Source organism: Entelurus aequoreus, linkage group LG16 (genome assembly GCF_033978785.1).
Source record: "Entelurus aequoreus isolate RoL-2023_Sb linkage group LG16, RoL_Eaeq_v1.1, whole genome shotgun sequence".
NCBI lineage: Eukaryota > Metazoa > Chordata > Actinopteri > Syngnathiformes > Syngnathidae > Entelurus > Entelurus aequoreus.
The window spans coordinates 36,385,209-36,403,775 of record NC_084746.1 but is presented as its reverse complement, the minus strand read 5'-3'; the positions used below and the strand labels follow the sequence as shown (position 1 = coordinate 36,403,775).

Genomic DNA, 18,567 nt, shown 5'->3' with positions numbered 1-18,567 from the left:
ACACTCATCCACACCCACTCACACAAAAGGGGTTATTTCTTTCTGCTACCAATATTCTGGTTCCCACAACATAGACAACACATCTGCAAGGGACAAAGTCCCTGAAGCACACATGATTGTATAGGCTGCCGGTCCACTAACATTTTCATTAATTACTATTTTTTATGTAATTATTTTTATATTGTTTTACTTTCTTTTTTTTCCAAGAAAATGTTTTTTATTTATTTATCTTATTTTATTTTATTTTTTAAAAAAGGGCCTTATCTTCAACAGACCAGGTTGTCAATGAAATTAGATTTGTTTAAAGGGTTTTTTAAACCAGGCCCAGTCCAGATAATGTCCAAGTCGGACTCAGCAGCACACACCTTCATTCATGTACACAGAAAAAAATTAGGGAACACAACAGATTGCATATAATTTATAAACAAAATTACATTTTCAAAATAAGCATTTATGTTCAGTCCAGATTATGTCCAGGTCACTCAAATTAGGGAACACAACAACAGATATCATATAATCTATAAACATAATTATACTTTCAAAATAAGCCTTTGAGGACTTCTCATCTTTTTTTTAATGTTTTTTGGCATCATTATCGTTTTCAACCATGTAACTTTCTAAAATTAGAAAATACTGAATACATGTTTTAAAGAAAGTAATACTAAGTGAATATCTGTTTTTGGCCTTAAAAATAAACATTTTTCCGAGTACTATAATTAAATGGACTAAATCATGATTGTCAATGAACTCTCCTAAAATAACAGAAACCACATTAAGCTTCATAAACACACCAATCCTTAAACACATTTTTTCAACTTCCACTCAAAACAAAGACACAATATGACAATACCAAAACAAATGCAGGGTGGATTCAGGCTCCTGACAACAAAATCGGCAATCATCTGACTCTGTCATATTCCATAATTTTAACATTTTCCCTGTGGGTAAGAAGTTATAAATAATTTTAATTTGAAAATAACGATTTTGCACATCGATAGTGGTTTTATAGATTAGTTTGAATATGGCATCCCATGGCAACGGGCAGTCAAAAAAGTCCTCCCATTTTCCATTTGTGTTGTATGAGGCAGCCTTCAAAGATTTCTTTATTAAATAAAAATTATATATTTTTCTATTTATTTTAGTTCCTTTTTGCCAACCAGAATTTCTTATTAGAGGTTTACAAACTAATAATTTAGTAGTTCCATAATTAATTATTTGTTTCCATCTTTTCCCAATTACTCCAGTTAGTTGATAAAATGAAAAGCTTGAGCAAGCATCACCATACATAGCTCTAAATTCATCATACTTCATAATTTTACCATTCTCATTGATAATATCATTGACAAAAATGATTCCTATTTCAAACATATTTTTCCAAAAGAAAGGCTTTCCATCTATTACAATATTAGAGTTCATCCATATTAACTGCTGCAAAATATCGTCTCTTTTTTCTGGCACATAAAATTGAAAACACCACTATGAGTGGATTGTTTCCTTTATGAACCCCGCCATGTTTCCCAGCAGACTCTCTGGGAGGGGATCACTTGTAAAAAAGGATACAATTTATTTTGATACAGTACATGTTTTTTGTCCAACAGGACATTTGTGTACCACTCAATGTTTAAATACATATTTGGAACAATTGATGCTTTTAAAGGCAGACACATAGCTTCAAGGTTGAGAAGTTTCAGGCCCCCATATTCATACTCTTTGTACAAAACCTTTCTTTTAATCTTTTCTGGTTTGCCGTTCCAGACAAAATCAAAGACCCTCCGCTCATAAATCTTAAAAAAGTTTTGTGATGGAGCTGGTAATGACAAAAACAAATAAATAAATTGAGGAATAATTAACGAGTTGGCAATAGACATTTTACCATACAAGGTTAGGGATTTCCCTTTCCATAATTGCATAATTTTGTCCAGCTTTCTTAGTCGATTATCATAATTTACTGAGCCTAGATCTTCCAGATTTTCTGGGACAATAACACCAAGTATGTTAACTGGTCCATCTGTCCACAAAACAGGCACTTTGCATTTCATTCGAAAGGACGTTCCCTTTAGATTTCCGATCCTTAACATTTTACGTTCATCATAATTAAGCTTAAGGCCAGATTGCTGTGAAAATATGTCCAAAAGATCAAGAAGGTTCCGCAAACAATGAGGAAAAATCGTATCTTTGTGAATCAGCCTTTTCTGACATGAACTTCATCAAGAACAAACACAGAACACGCCTCACTGATGCACATCTGCAAGACTCACTCAGAGTTGCAGTGTCAAGTTACACACCAGAGTACAACACACTAGTTAACAGCATGCAATGCCAGGCTTCCCACTAACTGACAAAGAAACAGATAACAGATTTGGTGTCCAGTTCAAAGTGTGACATGATTTAAAAATTTGAGAGTTTACTTTTGTATTTTACATGAGTTATTATTTGTACAAACATGGTGCAAAGTAATTCATGATTTGTTAAAAAATGTTAGTGGCTAGCTAGTTAAAATGGGATATTGTGATTTCACAAGACTGTCTTAGAAGTGATCATTTGAAAATGTTCAATTTGAAAAATGTGCACTTAGAGAAAATATATAAATAAAGTGTTGCATATTGATATTTATCTGTTTCTATATATATTTATTGTGAGAAATCATTAAGATGATCAGTGTTTCCACAAAGATAAATATCATTAATTATTAATAATAACAGAGTTAAAGGTAAATTGAGCAAATTGGCTACTTCTGGCAATTTATTTAAGTGTGTATCTAACTGGTAGCCCTTCGCATTAATCTGTACCCAAGAAGTAGCCCTTGGTTTCAAAAAGGTTGGTGACCCCTGCTGTAGAGCCTATGTGTCAAAGTCAAGGCCCGTGGGCCAGATCCAGCCTGCGAATGAATGATCTATGGCCCCCGGGATGAAATTTGATTAGTATTACAACCGGCCCGCAGGCCTGCTGCTGTTTTGCACACACCAATACTCCATCAGTGTTGGCGCTAGGAATTTTCAAAATGGGGTCCCAGGGACCCCATCAAGTCATAAAAATGGGGTCCCACAGTAAATTTTGAGGGTCCCACTTTTTTGTAACTGTTTTGAAAACAAATTATAAATGTATGCAATATCCTGTTATATCTTACATTTTATATTGTGTTTTGGAAAAAGGTTGTCATAAACAATACTTAATTCATAAAAAAAATAACACAAAAGAAAACACATTTTTATGCATATGTAAATGTATTCAGTTATAAACATTCATTCACTTTACCGCTGCCGGTATTTTTGTCTATTTTTTTTATTGTAATATTTTCAGAATGTGTTTGTTCTATTTTTGGTCAAAGTAAGACAAAGAATACAATCTCAAGTTGTCTTTATTTTTTGTTTTAATGCCATGATTTTAATAGTCCGGCCCGCGTGAGCACAGATTTTCCTCAATGCGGCCCCTGAGCTAAAATGAGTTTGACAACCCTGGTCTAGTTGTTTTGTTTATATTTTAATATGAATATTTTGGTAGAGGTCGCAGTAGGCTGGCGCCTATCCCATATATTTTTGAATAAGTATCAGAAATGCCACACGAGTGGATTTAAAGTGGGTCGTCCCAAATTTACAAATGAGCATTGCATTACATATTTGAATCATTTTACATATATCCAAAACTATCTGTTAGATTTCATAGTGTATGTTACAGACAAAACATACACTGAAATCCAGCAAATACTATAAAATATCATTCTCTCTCGCGCTATCACAATACGCACATTACTCTAACTGCGCTAACTCGGAAGTGCGCAGTTAAACTAGCTGCTAAATCCGTATAGAATCGACATAATGTTTCGAAACCTACCGAAAGTCAGTCTGAATATTCTCAATACACACTCAAGATACACCCTCATGGTACTAGACTCTAAAATGTTACTGTATTGATTTACAGTACAACAACATTAAATGGGTAAAATCTTAATCTAAATATGCACATTTACGTTGATCTGATGTTTACCTGTTGAGTCTTTAAGTCACTCATGATCGATTAGTTGTGCCTGGAAAAAGCAGAAATGATAACTTTGCTAGCTGGAAGCTACATATGTAGCTAATGAAAATAGCTATAATGTAGCTATTTTCATTAGCTACATATGTAGCTTCTAGGAAATGATAACATTGCTAGCTGGAAGCTACATGTGAAAATAGCTATTTGCTAGCTGGAAGCGACATATGTAGCTAATGAAAATAGCTATTTTCATATGTAGCTAATGAACATAGCTACATATGTAGCTATGTTCATTAGCTACATATGTCGCTTCCAGCTCGCAAAGTTATTATTTCCTAGAAACTACATATGTAGCTAATGAAAATAGCTATATTCATATGTAGCTAATGAAAATAGCTACCGTATTTTTCGGAGTATAAGTCGCACCGGAGTATAAGTCGCACCTGCCGAAAATGCATAATAAAGAAGGAAAAAAACATATATAAGTCGCACTGGAGTATAAGTTGCATTTTTGGGGGAAATGTATTTGATAAAAGCCAACACCAAGAATAGACATTTGAAAGGCAATTTAAAACAAATAAAGAATAGTGATCAACAGGCTGAATAAGTGTACGTTACATGAGGCATAAATAACCAACTGAGAACATGCCTGGTATGTTAACGTAACATATTATGTTAAGAGTCATTCAAATAACTATAACATATAGAACATGCTATACGTTTACCAAACAATCTGTCTTTCCTAATCGCTAAATCCCATGAAATCTTATACGTCTAGTCTCTTACGTGAATGAGATAAATAATATTATTTGATATTTTACGGTAATGTGTTAATAATTTCACACATAAGTCGGTCCTGAGTATAAGTCGCAGGCCCGGCCATACTATGAAAAAAACTGCGACTTATAGTCCGAAAAATACAGTACATATGTAGCTATTGAAAATAGCTATTTTCATATGTAGTGTCTAGGAAATGATAACTTTGCTAGCTGGAAGCGACATATGTAGCTAATGAAAATAGCTATTTACATATGTAGCTATTTTCATTAGCTACATATGTCGCTTCCAGCTAGCAATGTCTCCCGGCTGGCCTTGGAACACCTCGGGATCCCCCGGGGAGGAGCTGGACAAAGTGGCTGGGGAGAGGGAAGTCTGGGCTTCCCTGCTTAGGCTGCTATTTTCATATGTCGCTTCCAGCTAGAAAAGTTATCATTTCCTAGAAGCTACATATGTAGCTAATGTAAATAGCTACATATATAGCTTCCAGCTAGCAAAGTTATCATTTCCGGTTTCTCCAGGCACAACTAATCGATCATGAGTGACTTAAAAAAGACTCTACAGGTAAAGATAAGATTTTACCAATTCATTTTTTTATACTGTGAATCAATACAGTAACATTTTATTTACTTCTATGTTATTGCTTCATTTTTAATAATTTTGTTTTGAATAACTGCTTTCTCTGTTATCTTTTTAACTATTATAATCTTAGTATATTGTGAATTGATATACAGTAACATTTTATGTACTTATACATACGAGGATTTAGTTTTTTATATATGTCCGTGTCCGCAGCACCATGTCCACCCCGGAATGTGACAACTCAGCTCAGCTGCATGACCAACAACTTGACAGTTTCTTGGGACTCCGACGGCGATGTTGACTACTTCATGGTGTGGGTAAATGAGTACATGGGAGGGAGCAGTGAGACCTTCAACACCACCAGCACAGAGAGTTCCACCAGTAACGTGATCTGTGGGAACAACTACACTGTCCAAGTCGCAGCCATCAAAGGGGACTGCCAGACCAGTACCAGTCAGACCCAGAGCGTCCTGTCAGGTGTGAAACCTTATTATCCAGCTGCTCCGGTCATCTTACTAAACCTCTGTTGGTCTTTTCTCCAGCTCCATGCCAGCCTCAGGGCATCAGAGGAAGCCTGGACTGTGTGACGAATTCAGCATGGATCTCATGGAACACGGCCCTGTATGCTGACTGCTACACTGTGTCGGCAGTCGGGGAGGACAACAGCGTGGCCAACTGTACCACCTACACCAACACCACCTGTGAGGTGGAGGACCTGGCGTGTGGCATTCTGTACAACTTTAGTGTGACTGCAAAGAACAGCCAGTGTGGGAGTCAGCCTAGCACCGCCATTGACCTGCAGACTGGTAAATGATTCTATATTTAGGATTTGAGAGAAATTCAACATCAGGAAAAAAAATGTTTAGGTATTCACACCCTAGATCAGTGGTTCTCAAACTTGGATTGAGAAAACCTGGCTCGCCTACTACCACCATGATGACCAACATTAGAATACATTAGCGTAGTAGGCCCAAGTATTCATTAAAAACAAGGTTTTATTTAACAAGTTTATTTAATATTTTTGGCCACTGCAACACTACACAGTTTGAACAGTAATGCTGCGTTATAGGAAAATTGTGAGTGATTCTTTGGTGTACCACTAGATAGAGCCCGTGTGACACTTTCACAGTTTGAGAGTCACTAACTGGGATGAGAATCAGCAACTCCAAGTCCAAGTCCATGGTTCTCGCCCGTAAAGGGTGGAGTGCCATCTCCGGGTTGGGGAGGAGATCTTGCCCCATGTGGAGGAGTTCAAGTACCTCGGAGTCTTGTTCACGAGTGAGGGAAGAGTGGATCGTAAAATCGATTTTGTGCGGCGTCTTTAGTAATGCGGACACTGTATCAATCCGTTGTGGTGAAGAAAGAGCTGAGCCGGAAGGCAAAGCTCTCAATTTACCGGTCGATCTACGTTTCCATCCTCACCAATGGTCATGAGCTTTGGGTTATGACCAAAAGGACAAGATCACGGGTACAAGCGGCCAAAATGAGCTTCCTCCGCAGGGCGGCGGGGCTCTCCCTTAGAGATAGGGTGAGAAGCTATGTCATCCGGGGGGAGCTCAAAGTAAAGCCGCTGCTTCTCCACATGGAGAGGAGCCAGATGAGGTGGATCGGGCATCTGGTCAGGATACCACCCGAACACCTCCCTAGGGAGGTGTTTATGGCACGGCCGACCGGAAGAAGGCCACGGAGAAGACCCAGGACCGATGGGAAGACTATGTCTCCCGGCTGGCCTTGGAACACCTCGGGATCCCCCGGGGAGGAGCTGGACAAAGTGCCTGGGGAGAGGGAAGTCTGGGCTTCCCTGCTTAGGCTGTTGCCCCCGCGTACCGACCTCGGATAAGCGGAAGAATGGATGGATGGATGCCCTAGATTGTAGCTCTTGATTATGCATGTGACACATGTTGAGACCCTCCCGATCTGGTCTAAAATCAACATGTTCCTTTCCCAGCCCCCTGCTCCCTCTCTGGCATCACAGCCATCCCTCAGTGCCACAACTCATCCATCCTGGTCATGTGGGAGCTGGCGGAAGGCAGCGAGGGTAACACCGTGTACACCGCCACAGCCGAAGCCAGAGACCACACGTACTTGTCCTGCAATGGCACAGGGACCAGCTGCACCCTTTACGGGGCGCGATGTGACTTCCGCTACACCGTCATCGTCGCCGCTTCCTCAGACCAGTGCAGCAGTTTGAGAAGTCCGCCCTACAAGATTAGCATGGGTAACAACTATGCATGTGTTCAATGATTTCAAAAGTTCCAAAGTTCCAACCCAACTATGTTCTCCTCAGAACCGTGTCCACCTAGTGAGGTGAACGTCACCGCCTACTGCGAGGACCACAATGCACTGGTGTCATGGAGCCCCTCACCGGTCGCTGCAACCTATCACGTTGTTGCAACGGCAGCAGATGGACACATGCACGCCTGCAACGCCTCGTCCACCAACTGCAGCTTGACGGGACTCCACTGCGATGAGCAGTACCAAGTGTATGTGACAGCCTGCCATGAGAACTGCTCGAGTGCAGCCAGCTACAACGTAACACTCAACACAGGTATGTGTCTATTGTCTACATGCTGAAAAAGCAAAAAAATGGTAGAGCACAACCACTACTTGGCAGGAAAACTTGCAAAAACTCACATAACACAGTCCCTCCAGGAATTTGCGATGACGCCAATTCTGGCAAATTCAGCCAAATCCCGCGAATTGTACGCGGCCTCACATGTTATTATCTTCACAGACCGGCTTTCTATGTGTGGCAGAAAAAAACAGGAAAAAAACAGCATGTTTGATGGCATATACTATATACCAGTGTTTCTTAACCATAGGGCCGGGGCCCATTATTGGGCTGCGAGCGCCCCCTAGAATGTAATATGTAATAATAATAATGGATCAGACTTATATAGCGCTTTTCTAGACACTTAAAGAGCTTCACAGAGAAGTGAGAACCCATCATTCTATCACACCTGGTAGTGGTAAGCTACATTTATAGCCACAGCTGCCCTGGGGTAGAATGACGGAAGCGTGGCTGCAAGTTTGCGCCTACGGCCCCTCTGACCGCCACCCATCATTCATTCACCAGTGTGAGCGGCACTGGGGGCAAGGGTGAAGTGTCCTGCCCAGGGACACAACGGCAGTGATTTGGATGGCAAGAGGCAGGGAGCGAACCTGCAACCCTCAAGTTTCTGGCACGGCTGCTCTACCCACCACACCAGGCTGTGTTTTTCAGCAGCGGTAGTCAGTTGTAATACACTTTTCCACCACCTGTGGCAGTAATGACACTATAAAACAAACAGAAGAAGTCTGGCGCTAATGTCGTAGAGGAATTTCTTAAGCGCAAAAATTATGACTAAAGTGGTGAAGCTGTATTTTCATTTGCAATTGACAGTTTAGTTTAGTTAAGAAACATATTTATAATTAATTTAGTTCATTTATTTTAGCACAACATAATGCATATTGTATGTAAATGTATTGTTTATTTGGTTAGTACTTATTTTTCAAATCAGCCTGACCTAAGCCTAAGGTTTATTTGTACAACCTTTGTGATTAACACATGCTTTTATATCATTTGACAAGGTAGTAAACTGTAAGTGGGTTGGATATAATTATTGATTATGTTCAAAATCACGAGTAATATTACTAATTCCGTGTTAATATTGGAGTGGTCCCCGAGCTCCCTCTGTAGTGGAAAGGTTGTGTCCTGAGGTCAAAAAGGTTAAGAACATATATACAATAATATACAATGACCCAGCAGATGGAAATTAGCCTTTGGCTACAATCTGGCACATTTACATTTGAAATGTGCATTAATGTACTATAACAAAGCTTATTGGTGTGTTTAGTGGGACAGGCGAAAGTTAAGTCGTAGAAAATGCGGTAGTTTATAAATTAATTCATGTTTCTGTAGCAAATGCATCACGCTAATGTGGTACATTTCAAAGGTAAATTGAGTACTATTTATGTGTGCAGGTCCCTGTCAGCCAGATGATGTCTCAGTGACCTTCCACTGCAGTAATCAGTCTGCAGTGCTCTCCTGGACCCCCAGTGACAATGCTGTGGACTACCATGCCTGTGCTGAGGCGTGGAGCGGACAAATGCTCCACTGCCAGAGCACGTACCCCACATGTACAATCCAGAATCTGGATTGCGGGGTCCTCTATAACTTCTCTGTCCAGGCTTCAGACGGCATGTGCAACAGCTCCTTCAGCGACCCCGTGGAGACGGGAGCAAGTAACCCACATTTCTTATGTTTTCTAGTGAAAGTTGATAATATATGAAGTCAAACAATTGATTGTGTTAATCATATTAATCAACACATTTGAATTTGGATTAATCACAAGTTATTACTCGATCACATAATTAAAATTAACCCAAAAAAGACCCAAATAATTGGACACAATTTTTAGTTTTTGTGGTAATGTGGCCAGAAATGGTACTGCAATCACGGTCAAAATTCTGTAGTCCCCTCCCACTCTTCATGACTGAGGTTGCCAGAATCCCAATCCTACGCCAAGGAACTTCAAACGGCAATCGACGAGTTCTACGCTGTAGGTTTCTTTTGTTTATGCTTCTTGCAAGATGGTTTACTAAGTAATTATGCCAAATTTTACTGATGTCCATTAGCCAAATGTATTTGTAAAGTTACGCAGAAATATTGTAGTCGAGACAGATGTTGGCATTAACCTGCTAAAAATGTAGTTTGACCGCACGGACCACCATCCAAATAATGATATATAATAATATATTATATATGGCATAGGCCTACTTTGATGGCGAGCCAAGGCCAACAGGCTGAACTACTGTTATCAGTTATGAAGGTATTGGAAAATAACATTGTTTATTCATGATTTTTGACATATCAGGGACATTTAATGATGACTTGACATGAAATGATTACATATGGCTACTTTAAGTAATAATAATAATTTTTTATTTTTTTTAAATAAGTTTATAGAACCTTTATTTAACCAGATAAGAAACCCAATATCTCTTTCACAAGGGTGACCTGGCCAAGAGGTCAACAGCACATGTCACAGAGCAGTTTCAAAAAGTAATACGTTAAGACATACATTTTTAAAATACATAAAAGAGAACTGTAAAACAATAAAGATTTAAACCTTTTAAAAACACAGGCACTGTGCAAACATCTCTCGCTGTCTGTCCCTCGGGACAGAACGGAAGGCTCCAAATGGAAGTGAGTTTCAGTTTCATCTGCAATGCATTCCCTGCCAGAGGGGCAGCAATGCCAAAAGCTATTTTGCCAAATTCAGTCCGTACATGGGGAACAGTTAAAACATACAAATTGTTAGAGCGTAATGCATAAGAGCTGTTTTTTCTTGGTAACAAAGTACACAAGTATGGAGGCATTAAACCTAAAAGAGCCTTACAAATGACAGTCAGCCAATGTGTGTATCTGCGTGCACTCAATGAAGATAAGTCTGCTTTCATATACAGTTGACAGTGGTGGGTGAGACTACGACAGCCAGTAACAAATCTTAGTGCTGAGTGAAAAACAGTGTCCAAGGACTGGACGCATTTAGATGAAGCACTAAAATAAAGCACGTCTCCATAATCAATTACGGGCAAGATAGTCGCTGTCACCAATTTCTTTCTGACTTTATGAGAGAAGCAGTTTTTATTTCTAAAAAAGAAACCAAGCTTTACCCTAAGCTAAGAGACCAAGTTGTTAATATGGGCTTTAGATGAAAGCTCCTGATCAAGAGTAAAACCCAAGTACTTGTAATTTAAGACCTGCTCTATAGGGTTTCCATTTGATGTTACAATATTTGGAATATTTTCCAGTAGCACCCTTGAATGAGAGAAAACCATTACCTTGCTTTTATCTGTATTTAAAACCAATTTAAGATCAAATAAGCAAGCCTGGATGACATCAAAAGCCTGAGTGATGGAGGTTGAACAGCAATTAATAATGGTTTTATCCAAAGTCCAGTCAGGGTGTCTTTTGAAACGGAATGGGGGCACACCTCACCTTTGCATCTTTGACCTATTAGGCATTGACCTGATCTTTGACCGTATAACGACCTTCCGCGGTTAAGGTCAAAAAGATCAATTGCGTGATTAATCTGTGTGTACTAGAGATGCGCGGATAGGCAATTATTTCATCCGCAACCGCATCATAAAAGTCGTCATCCACCCGCAATCCACCCGAACTAACATTTTATGAAAACCACAACCGCCCGCCACCCACCCGTTGTTATACATCTAGACGATACAAGGCATTCCTGTTAAAGAAATGAGACTGATCCAATGCAGCAGAGACATTCAATGCGTGCCACGCAATAATATCTCTTGGCCACGCATTAGAGCATACTTGCCAACCCTCCCGGTTTTACCGGGAGACTCCCGGTATTCAGCCGGAGCTGGAGGCCACGCCCCCTCCAGCTCAATGCGGACCTGAGTGGGGACAGCGGCGACAGTCTGTTTTCACGTCCGCTGTAGATAGATCGAGGGCGAGTTCTTGGTTTCTTATGTGGGTTTATTGTTAGGCAGTTTCATCAACGTCCTCCCAGCGCGGTAACAACACACAACAACAGCAGTCACGTTTTCGTCTACCGTAAAGCAGTTCGTCTGCCGTAAACTGCAATGTTGTGACACTCTTAAACAGGACAATACTGCCATCTACTGGAAAGCCTTCAGAACACTGAAATTCAAGTATTTCCTTTTATTTATATGTATAATAAAATTAAAAAATTAATTTATATATATATATATATAGGAAATACTTGAGTTGGTGAATTCTAGCTTAAATATATTCCCCTCTTAACCACGCCCTTAACCACGACCCCGGCAGGCAGTGTTGCCCTGTTTGAGACTGTCACAGCATTGCTGTTTACGGCAGACAACCTGCTTACGGTAGGACAAAAACGTGACTGTTGTTGTTGTGTGATGTTGCCGCACTGGGTAGACGTTCATGAAAACTGCCTACAATAAACCCACCTAAAGAAACAAAGAACTCGCCCTCGATCATTTACATGGGTAACAACATTTAACTATGTATTTTTTTTTCTGAATTGGTTCAACCGCCACCCGCCCGAATCTATTTGAAATCTTTTTTTTTTTCGTCATAAAACCGCCCGACCCGCGGTTTACCTGCGGGTGTACCCGCTAACCGCGCATCTCTAGTGTGTATACAGTACAGGCCAAAAGTTTGGACACACCTTCTCCTCATTCAACACGTTTTCTTTATTTTCATGACTATTTACATTGTAGATTGTCACATCAAAACTATGAATGAACACATGTGGAGTTATGTATTTAAGTGAAATAACTGAAAACATGTTTTATATTCTAGTTTCTTCAAAATAGCCACCCTTTGCTCTGATTACTGCTTTGCACACTCTTGGCATTCTCTCGATGAGTTTCAAGAAATGGGTTTCACTTCACAGGTGTGCTTGAAGCTCATCGAGAGAATGCCAAGAGTGTGCAAAGCAGTAATCAAAGCAAAGGGTGGCTATTTTGAAGAAACTAGGACTATTATTATTTCACCTTTTTTTGTTAAGTCCATAACTTCACATGTGTTCATTCATAGTTTTGATGTGACAATCTACAATGTAAATAGTCATGAAAATAAAGAAAACGCATTGAAGGAGAAGGTGTGTCCAAACTTTTGGCCTGTACTGTACATGATGAATGCGATAGGCTTTTTTGTGATTAATCACATGAGTTAACTTGTTATTTTTGACAGCCCTAATATGAAGTCTCCCTCCTTTTCAGCCCCTTGTCCTCCAGATGTTGTGGAGGTGCAGCATGTGACCATGTATGCGGACGTCCAGTTACTGAGGTTCAATTGGACGGACATAAGCTGTGCCGACACGGAGTACATGCTGGCTTTAGAAGGGAACCTGCTGGGAGACGACCAGGCCCAGTTTGAGGTGTCGTCCTATTGGACAAACAGGACTTCATTTGAGATCCCGCTTCCTTGCGGGTCGTGGTACTCGGCTACCGTGGAGAGCAGAAACGCAGCCGGAAGCAGTGACCGATCCGGGCCTCTTAACGGAACAACAGGTAGATTTCACGCACGTTAGGTACACAATCAGATCCAAACTTTTTTCCATCAAGGGACAAATACGGATGAATTCAAGGATGTGGCACGTAACATGCCTATTAAAAATAAAAATAAGCTTTTAGATAGTAAATATTGTATAAAAACAATACAATAGAACATGCCTGGGCAATTATTTTGACTCGGGAGACACATTGAGAGAGAAAAACGTGTCTGGGGGCCGGTGTGTATGTGTAACTAATATAGACACTTACATCATGTGTTGTCTTCATTATAACACTTATATAAGACTTTTAAAGTCATTTTGATAGTAGGCTAATATAACTAATATAGACACTTACATCATGTGTTGTCTTCATTATAACAGGTATATAAGGCTTTTAAAGTCATATTGATATTAGGCTAATATAGCTAATATAGACACTTACATCATGTGTTGTCTTCGTTATAACACTTTATTACTTTTAAAGTAGTTTTGATAGTAGGCTAATATAGCTAATATAGACACTTACATCATGTGTTGTATTCATTTTCACACTTATGTACGACTTTTAAATTAATTTTGATAGTAGGCTCTTAGACACTTACATCATGTGTTGTATTCATTATAACACTTATATAAGGCTTTTAAAGTCATTTTGACAGTAAGCTAAAATTTAAGATTAAAGATTAAAGTACCAATGATTGTCACACAACCGCTCAGTGGCCTAGTGGTTAGAGTGTCCGCCCTGAGATCGGTAGGTTGGAGTTCAAATCCCAGCCGAGTCATAGCAAAGACTATAAAAATGGGACCCATAACCTCCCTGCTTGGCACTCAGCATCAAGGGTGGAGTTGGGGGTTAAATCATCAAAATGATTCCCGGGCGCGGCGCCGCTGCTGCCCACTGCTCCCCAAGGGGATGGGTCAAATGCAGAGGAAAAATTTCACCACATCTAAATATAGACACTTACATCATGTCTTCCTTCATTACAACACTTATATAAGACTTTTAAAGTAATTTTGATAGTACCCTAATATAGACACTTACATCATGTGTTGTCTTCATTATAACACTTATATAAGACTTTTAAAGTCATTTTGATAGTAGGCTAAAATAGTTAATATAGACATTTACATCATGTGTTGTGTGTTGTATTCATTATAACACTTATATAAGACTTTTAAAGTCATTTTGATAGTAGGCTAATATAACTAATACAGACACTTACATCATGTGTTGTATTCATTATAACACTTATATAAGGCTTTTAATTATATGCGGCTCCAGACAGATTTATTTTTGTATTTCGGTCCAATATGGCTCTTTCAACATTCTAGGTTCCCGACCCCTGCACTAGTGGTACGCGAGCTCCATCTAGTAGTAACGCCAAACATTTGGATTCACAGCCCTTTGAGACACTTGTGATTTAGGGCTATATAAATAAACATTGATTGATTGATTGATTGATTATTAAACTTTTTTCTATAGTCAAACCCAGTGTTACTGTTTAAACTGTGTGTAATGTTACAGTGGCCACAAATATTAAATATACTTGGTAAATAAAATATCTGCCTTGTTTTTGATGAATACTTAGGCCTACTACGCTACTGTATTTCAATGGTGGTCATTATGGTGGTACTTGGAGAGCCAAGTGTTTTCTGGGGTGGTACTTGGTTTGAGAACCACTGATCTACAGTATACACTTAGAGAAATATGCCTTTCCAAAGATAACAACGCTCAGTTTCTGTTTTTTTTCTCCAGTCCCGTGTCCACCGTTGAACGTGATGTACAGTAGCGACTCCATCACTGTAGTTTCCTGGGACCCGGCAGTGTTTGCCACCATGTACTCTGTGTACATGCCAACCGTTTCGCTCACTTCCCAGCTGTGCACCACCCCAGGATTGTCCTGCTCGCTGCCCCCCGGCATCCCTTCTGCAGACCTGCTGGTCACAGCCAGCAATGCAGCCGGAGAAAGCGAAGGAGCGAGCGTCACAGCGGGTAGGAGCCGATGCTGGCGTGGAATAGGAGACACACGCCGGACTTGTTAAGCATTTTCAGATTCTGACCAAGTTATTTTTTTCTTCTCCAGTGAATTTACTTGGGCGCAGGAAAAGAGACCTCACTAACAGTGGTGAGTACTGTATGCTGATAAAGATGGCATTTTTAACTACTCTACATTAAATAAGAATATAGGAAATATGTTCAGTCATTAACCGATTCATTGGGCAATTTAATTCAGCCTTACCAGAAAAAAACTAAAAAAGCAATGCAATGTGATACATTTAACTGAAAAATATTTGAATTATTAATGAATGCAATAGATGATTGTATTTATTTTTTAAACATGACTCAGTAATTATAATGAATTATATTATTTATAATTAAACATTACAATACTGTCAAATAGCCTCAATTCTATAGTAATGCATTTATAAATGTATTTTCTTACCAGGAAAAAGAAAAGGCAGTGCAGAATATAAAGGCTTTCTATGTATTTATTGTAACATTTTCAAAATACAAATGTATTTATAAAATTAGATACATTTATTTAGTTGTTCATTTTATTGCCAGAAATAAATACAATGCATGTATTTATGTATTTTAAAAATGTATATATTATATGTATTCAGCTAATAAATGTGAAATATTTTGAGTAATTCCTTTATAATAGCAGTTACATATTATATATTCTTCTTTTTTAATAAAAAATATTATTTAAAAAAAAAATGTATGCATTTATTGTAACATTTTCAAAATAATATGTATTAATAAAATTAGAAAAAAATATTTAGCTGTTCATTTTCTTACCAGAAAAAAATCAATTCAAGTGCTCGGCACTTTCTTTTAAAGCATATATTATATGTATTTAGCTATTAAATGTAAGCTATGTTGGATAATTTCTTTATAATAATAATTATATTATATATTTTCCTCCTTTTTTTAATTTTGAAAATGGTGATTATTAAAATGAACAGCTTATTTGAGTACCAGGGAAAGCACTGTATAAATATTATGTTTATTTATTATTTATTTATTTATTTTAATTAATTTATTAATAGACAGATGACTTATGGACACTATGGTGACTATGATACAGTATTTGATGAATACACATTTTCAAGTTTTCCACCCAAAATTATATAAGAATGACATTTTGTAGCTGATTTGATTGAATATAAAAGAAAAACAATTATATAAAATAGCCACTAGTGCAAAGCAGCACTTTCAGATGAAGTCCTTCTGTAAAATGAGTTTCTCTTTGCCCTCCCAGAAGGCCTCACAGCACCGAGGATACACGTCACCTTGCCCAAGCCAGGTGTCGTCGACACAAAGTGGTCTCGTTCAGACGCTGCCACTGATTACAAACTGATGATCAAGCAGCAGCAGGGCGGTTCTGAGGAACTAACAGTGGTCGGAGAACACATCATCCTCACAAATCTGAGCCCCAACTCCACTTACTGCCTCACGGTGTCGGCCAAGAACAATACCAACATGGGACCCGAGTCAGAACCTGCGTGTTTGCAAACACGCTAGACCCACTGACTTGTCTTGATTATAACGTGACTTTGAAGCAGGGGTGCCCATTACGTCAATCGCGAGCTACCAGTCAATGGTGGAGGGTGTGTCAGTCCATCGCCAGCCAGGCATTAAAAAAATAGACCTAAAATTAGCGATCATCAATCTTCACCAAGACGTCACTTTCGTCACTTGATTGACATTCACGGCACCCAAGGGTCTTGTGAGATGACACTGGCTGCTCCCAGATCATTATTAATAAAATATGACCGACAGGAAGGCGAGAAACACTTTTTATTTCAACACTCTCACACCGTAGCTGCCGTCAAAACTCTAAAAACCGACCGTACAGTTCCTGTCTACACAATAAAAGAAAGCTAGTGCACACAAGCTAGCAAGCTACAGAGTTTGCTGCCAATGTATTTCTTGTAAAGTGTATAAAAAGGAGTATGGAAGCTTGACAAATAAGATGGCAAAAAGCAACCACTTTCATGTGGTATTGGACAGAAAGGAGGACATTTTTTCTCCTCCATTTGAAAATGTGGACGTTATCATCACTACTGTCTGATTCCAATCAATGCAGGTCATCAGAATCAGGTCATACACCAACTTATATTATTGTCTTCATGAAATAAATTAATCTTTATGTGTTAAACAGGGTTGTATTATCATTAAATACCTTTAACTTGTTAACAAAAACGTCTCTTTCATAAATAAATATCAATTACTGTATATATATGAATGAGATAGATCCCCTCCACTTGGTCAATTGAAAAGTAGCTCGCCTGCAGAAAAACTGTGAGCACCCTTGGTTTGAAACATGACGACGCCCTTCTTCAGATCCGCTACAACACAGAAGGTTCTTTTTTGACTAAAAATTGTGCACTATTTGGACAAAAGTATTGAAACACAGCACTTAATTGATTATTGGTTAAAAAGTGCAGTCAATTAATTAAGTCATATTATGTTTTGCATATGGTGAATGTTTATATTCATCTTGGAGAAAGCAAACCACCAGTTTAAATAGTAGGTATTTCATTTTGGGCACATTATATCATAGGGCCCTTTAGTACTGACATTTGTGTGTGGATTGGATTAGTTATCGCGGAAGAAAAGGCAATAAAATCGGACCTGGGAATGCAAAGGTGATGGCCCTATCCGCGAGAAGAGACTGCATGTTTAGCTTAATGCCAGCATCCAAGATACAACCTGCATCTGTTTTATTTTCAGTCACTTACACACAAACTTTTCCTTTGTGGTCAGGATGCACTCTCCTGACTCAGCACCCACACACACAGGAGGTAGGAATATAAAAGCTGATGGTTTGACTTCTCCAAGTTAGAAGTGCCTCATTTTTTTGACCTGACCTACTCCAGGAACTGCAGTCCTGTATAATGACGCTCGCTTGTAATAAAACAACTTTTAGTTCAGTAAAGCGTCTCTGACGTCTCTCTTTTTATCAAGCCGCAGTGCCGTGTCACCGTTCTGTCCAGAAGAGGATGACAACACCAGAAATATCAAAATCAAAAGTCACACAGATCAACCCTTTTAAAATTGATACTTTTTACCCTTAGGTAATATTTTTTTTCACTATGTTTAACATTTTCAACAATACAACCAAACCATATGTTTTTTATAAATATATGTTTTCGTGCCTTTTTGTCATAATAACCTATGATTTTTTAAATGGCAAAAACATAAAATATGCAAATGCTGCCAAGA

At 38.8% G+C, this 18,567-nt stretch overlaps 1 protein-coding gene across 1 annotated transcript; it reads left to right on the top strand.

The window, feature by feature from the left end:
- The first annotated feature begins 5,200 nt into the window (after positions 1–5,200).
- LOC133631209 (fibronectin type III domain-containing protein 7-like) lies at positions 5,201–18,240 on the top strand. The gene is made up of 10 exons (XM_062023369.1): positions 5,201–5,313; positions 5,545–5,808; positions 5,874–6,137; positions 7,280–7,549; positions 7,619–7,879; positions 9,295–9,555; positions 13,060–13,350; positions 15,091–15,327; positions 15,419–15,460; positions 16,601–18,240. Exons 2-10 carry the CDS (start codon positions 5,586–5,588, stop codon positions 16,861–16,863), a joined length of 2,112 nt encoding a protein of 703 aa, XP_061879353.1. The 5' UTR covers positions 5,201–5,313; positions 5,545–5,585; the 3' UTR covers positions 16,864–18,240.
- Positions 18,241–18,567: the final 327 nt, after the last annotated feature.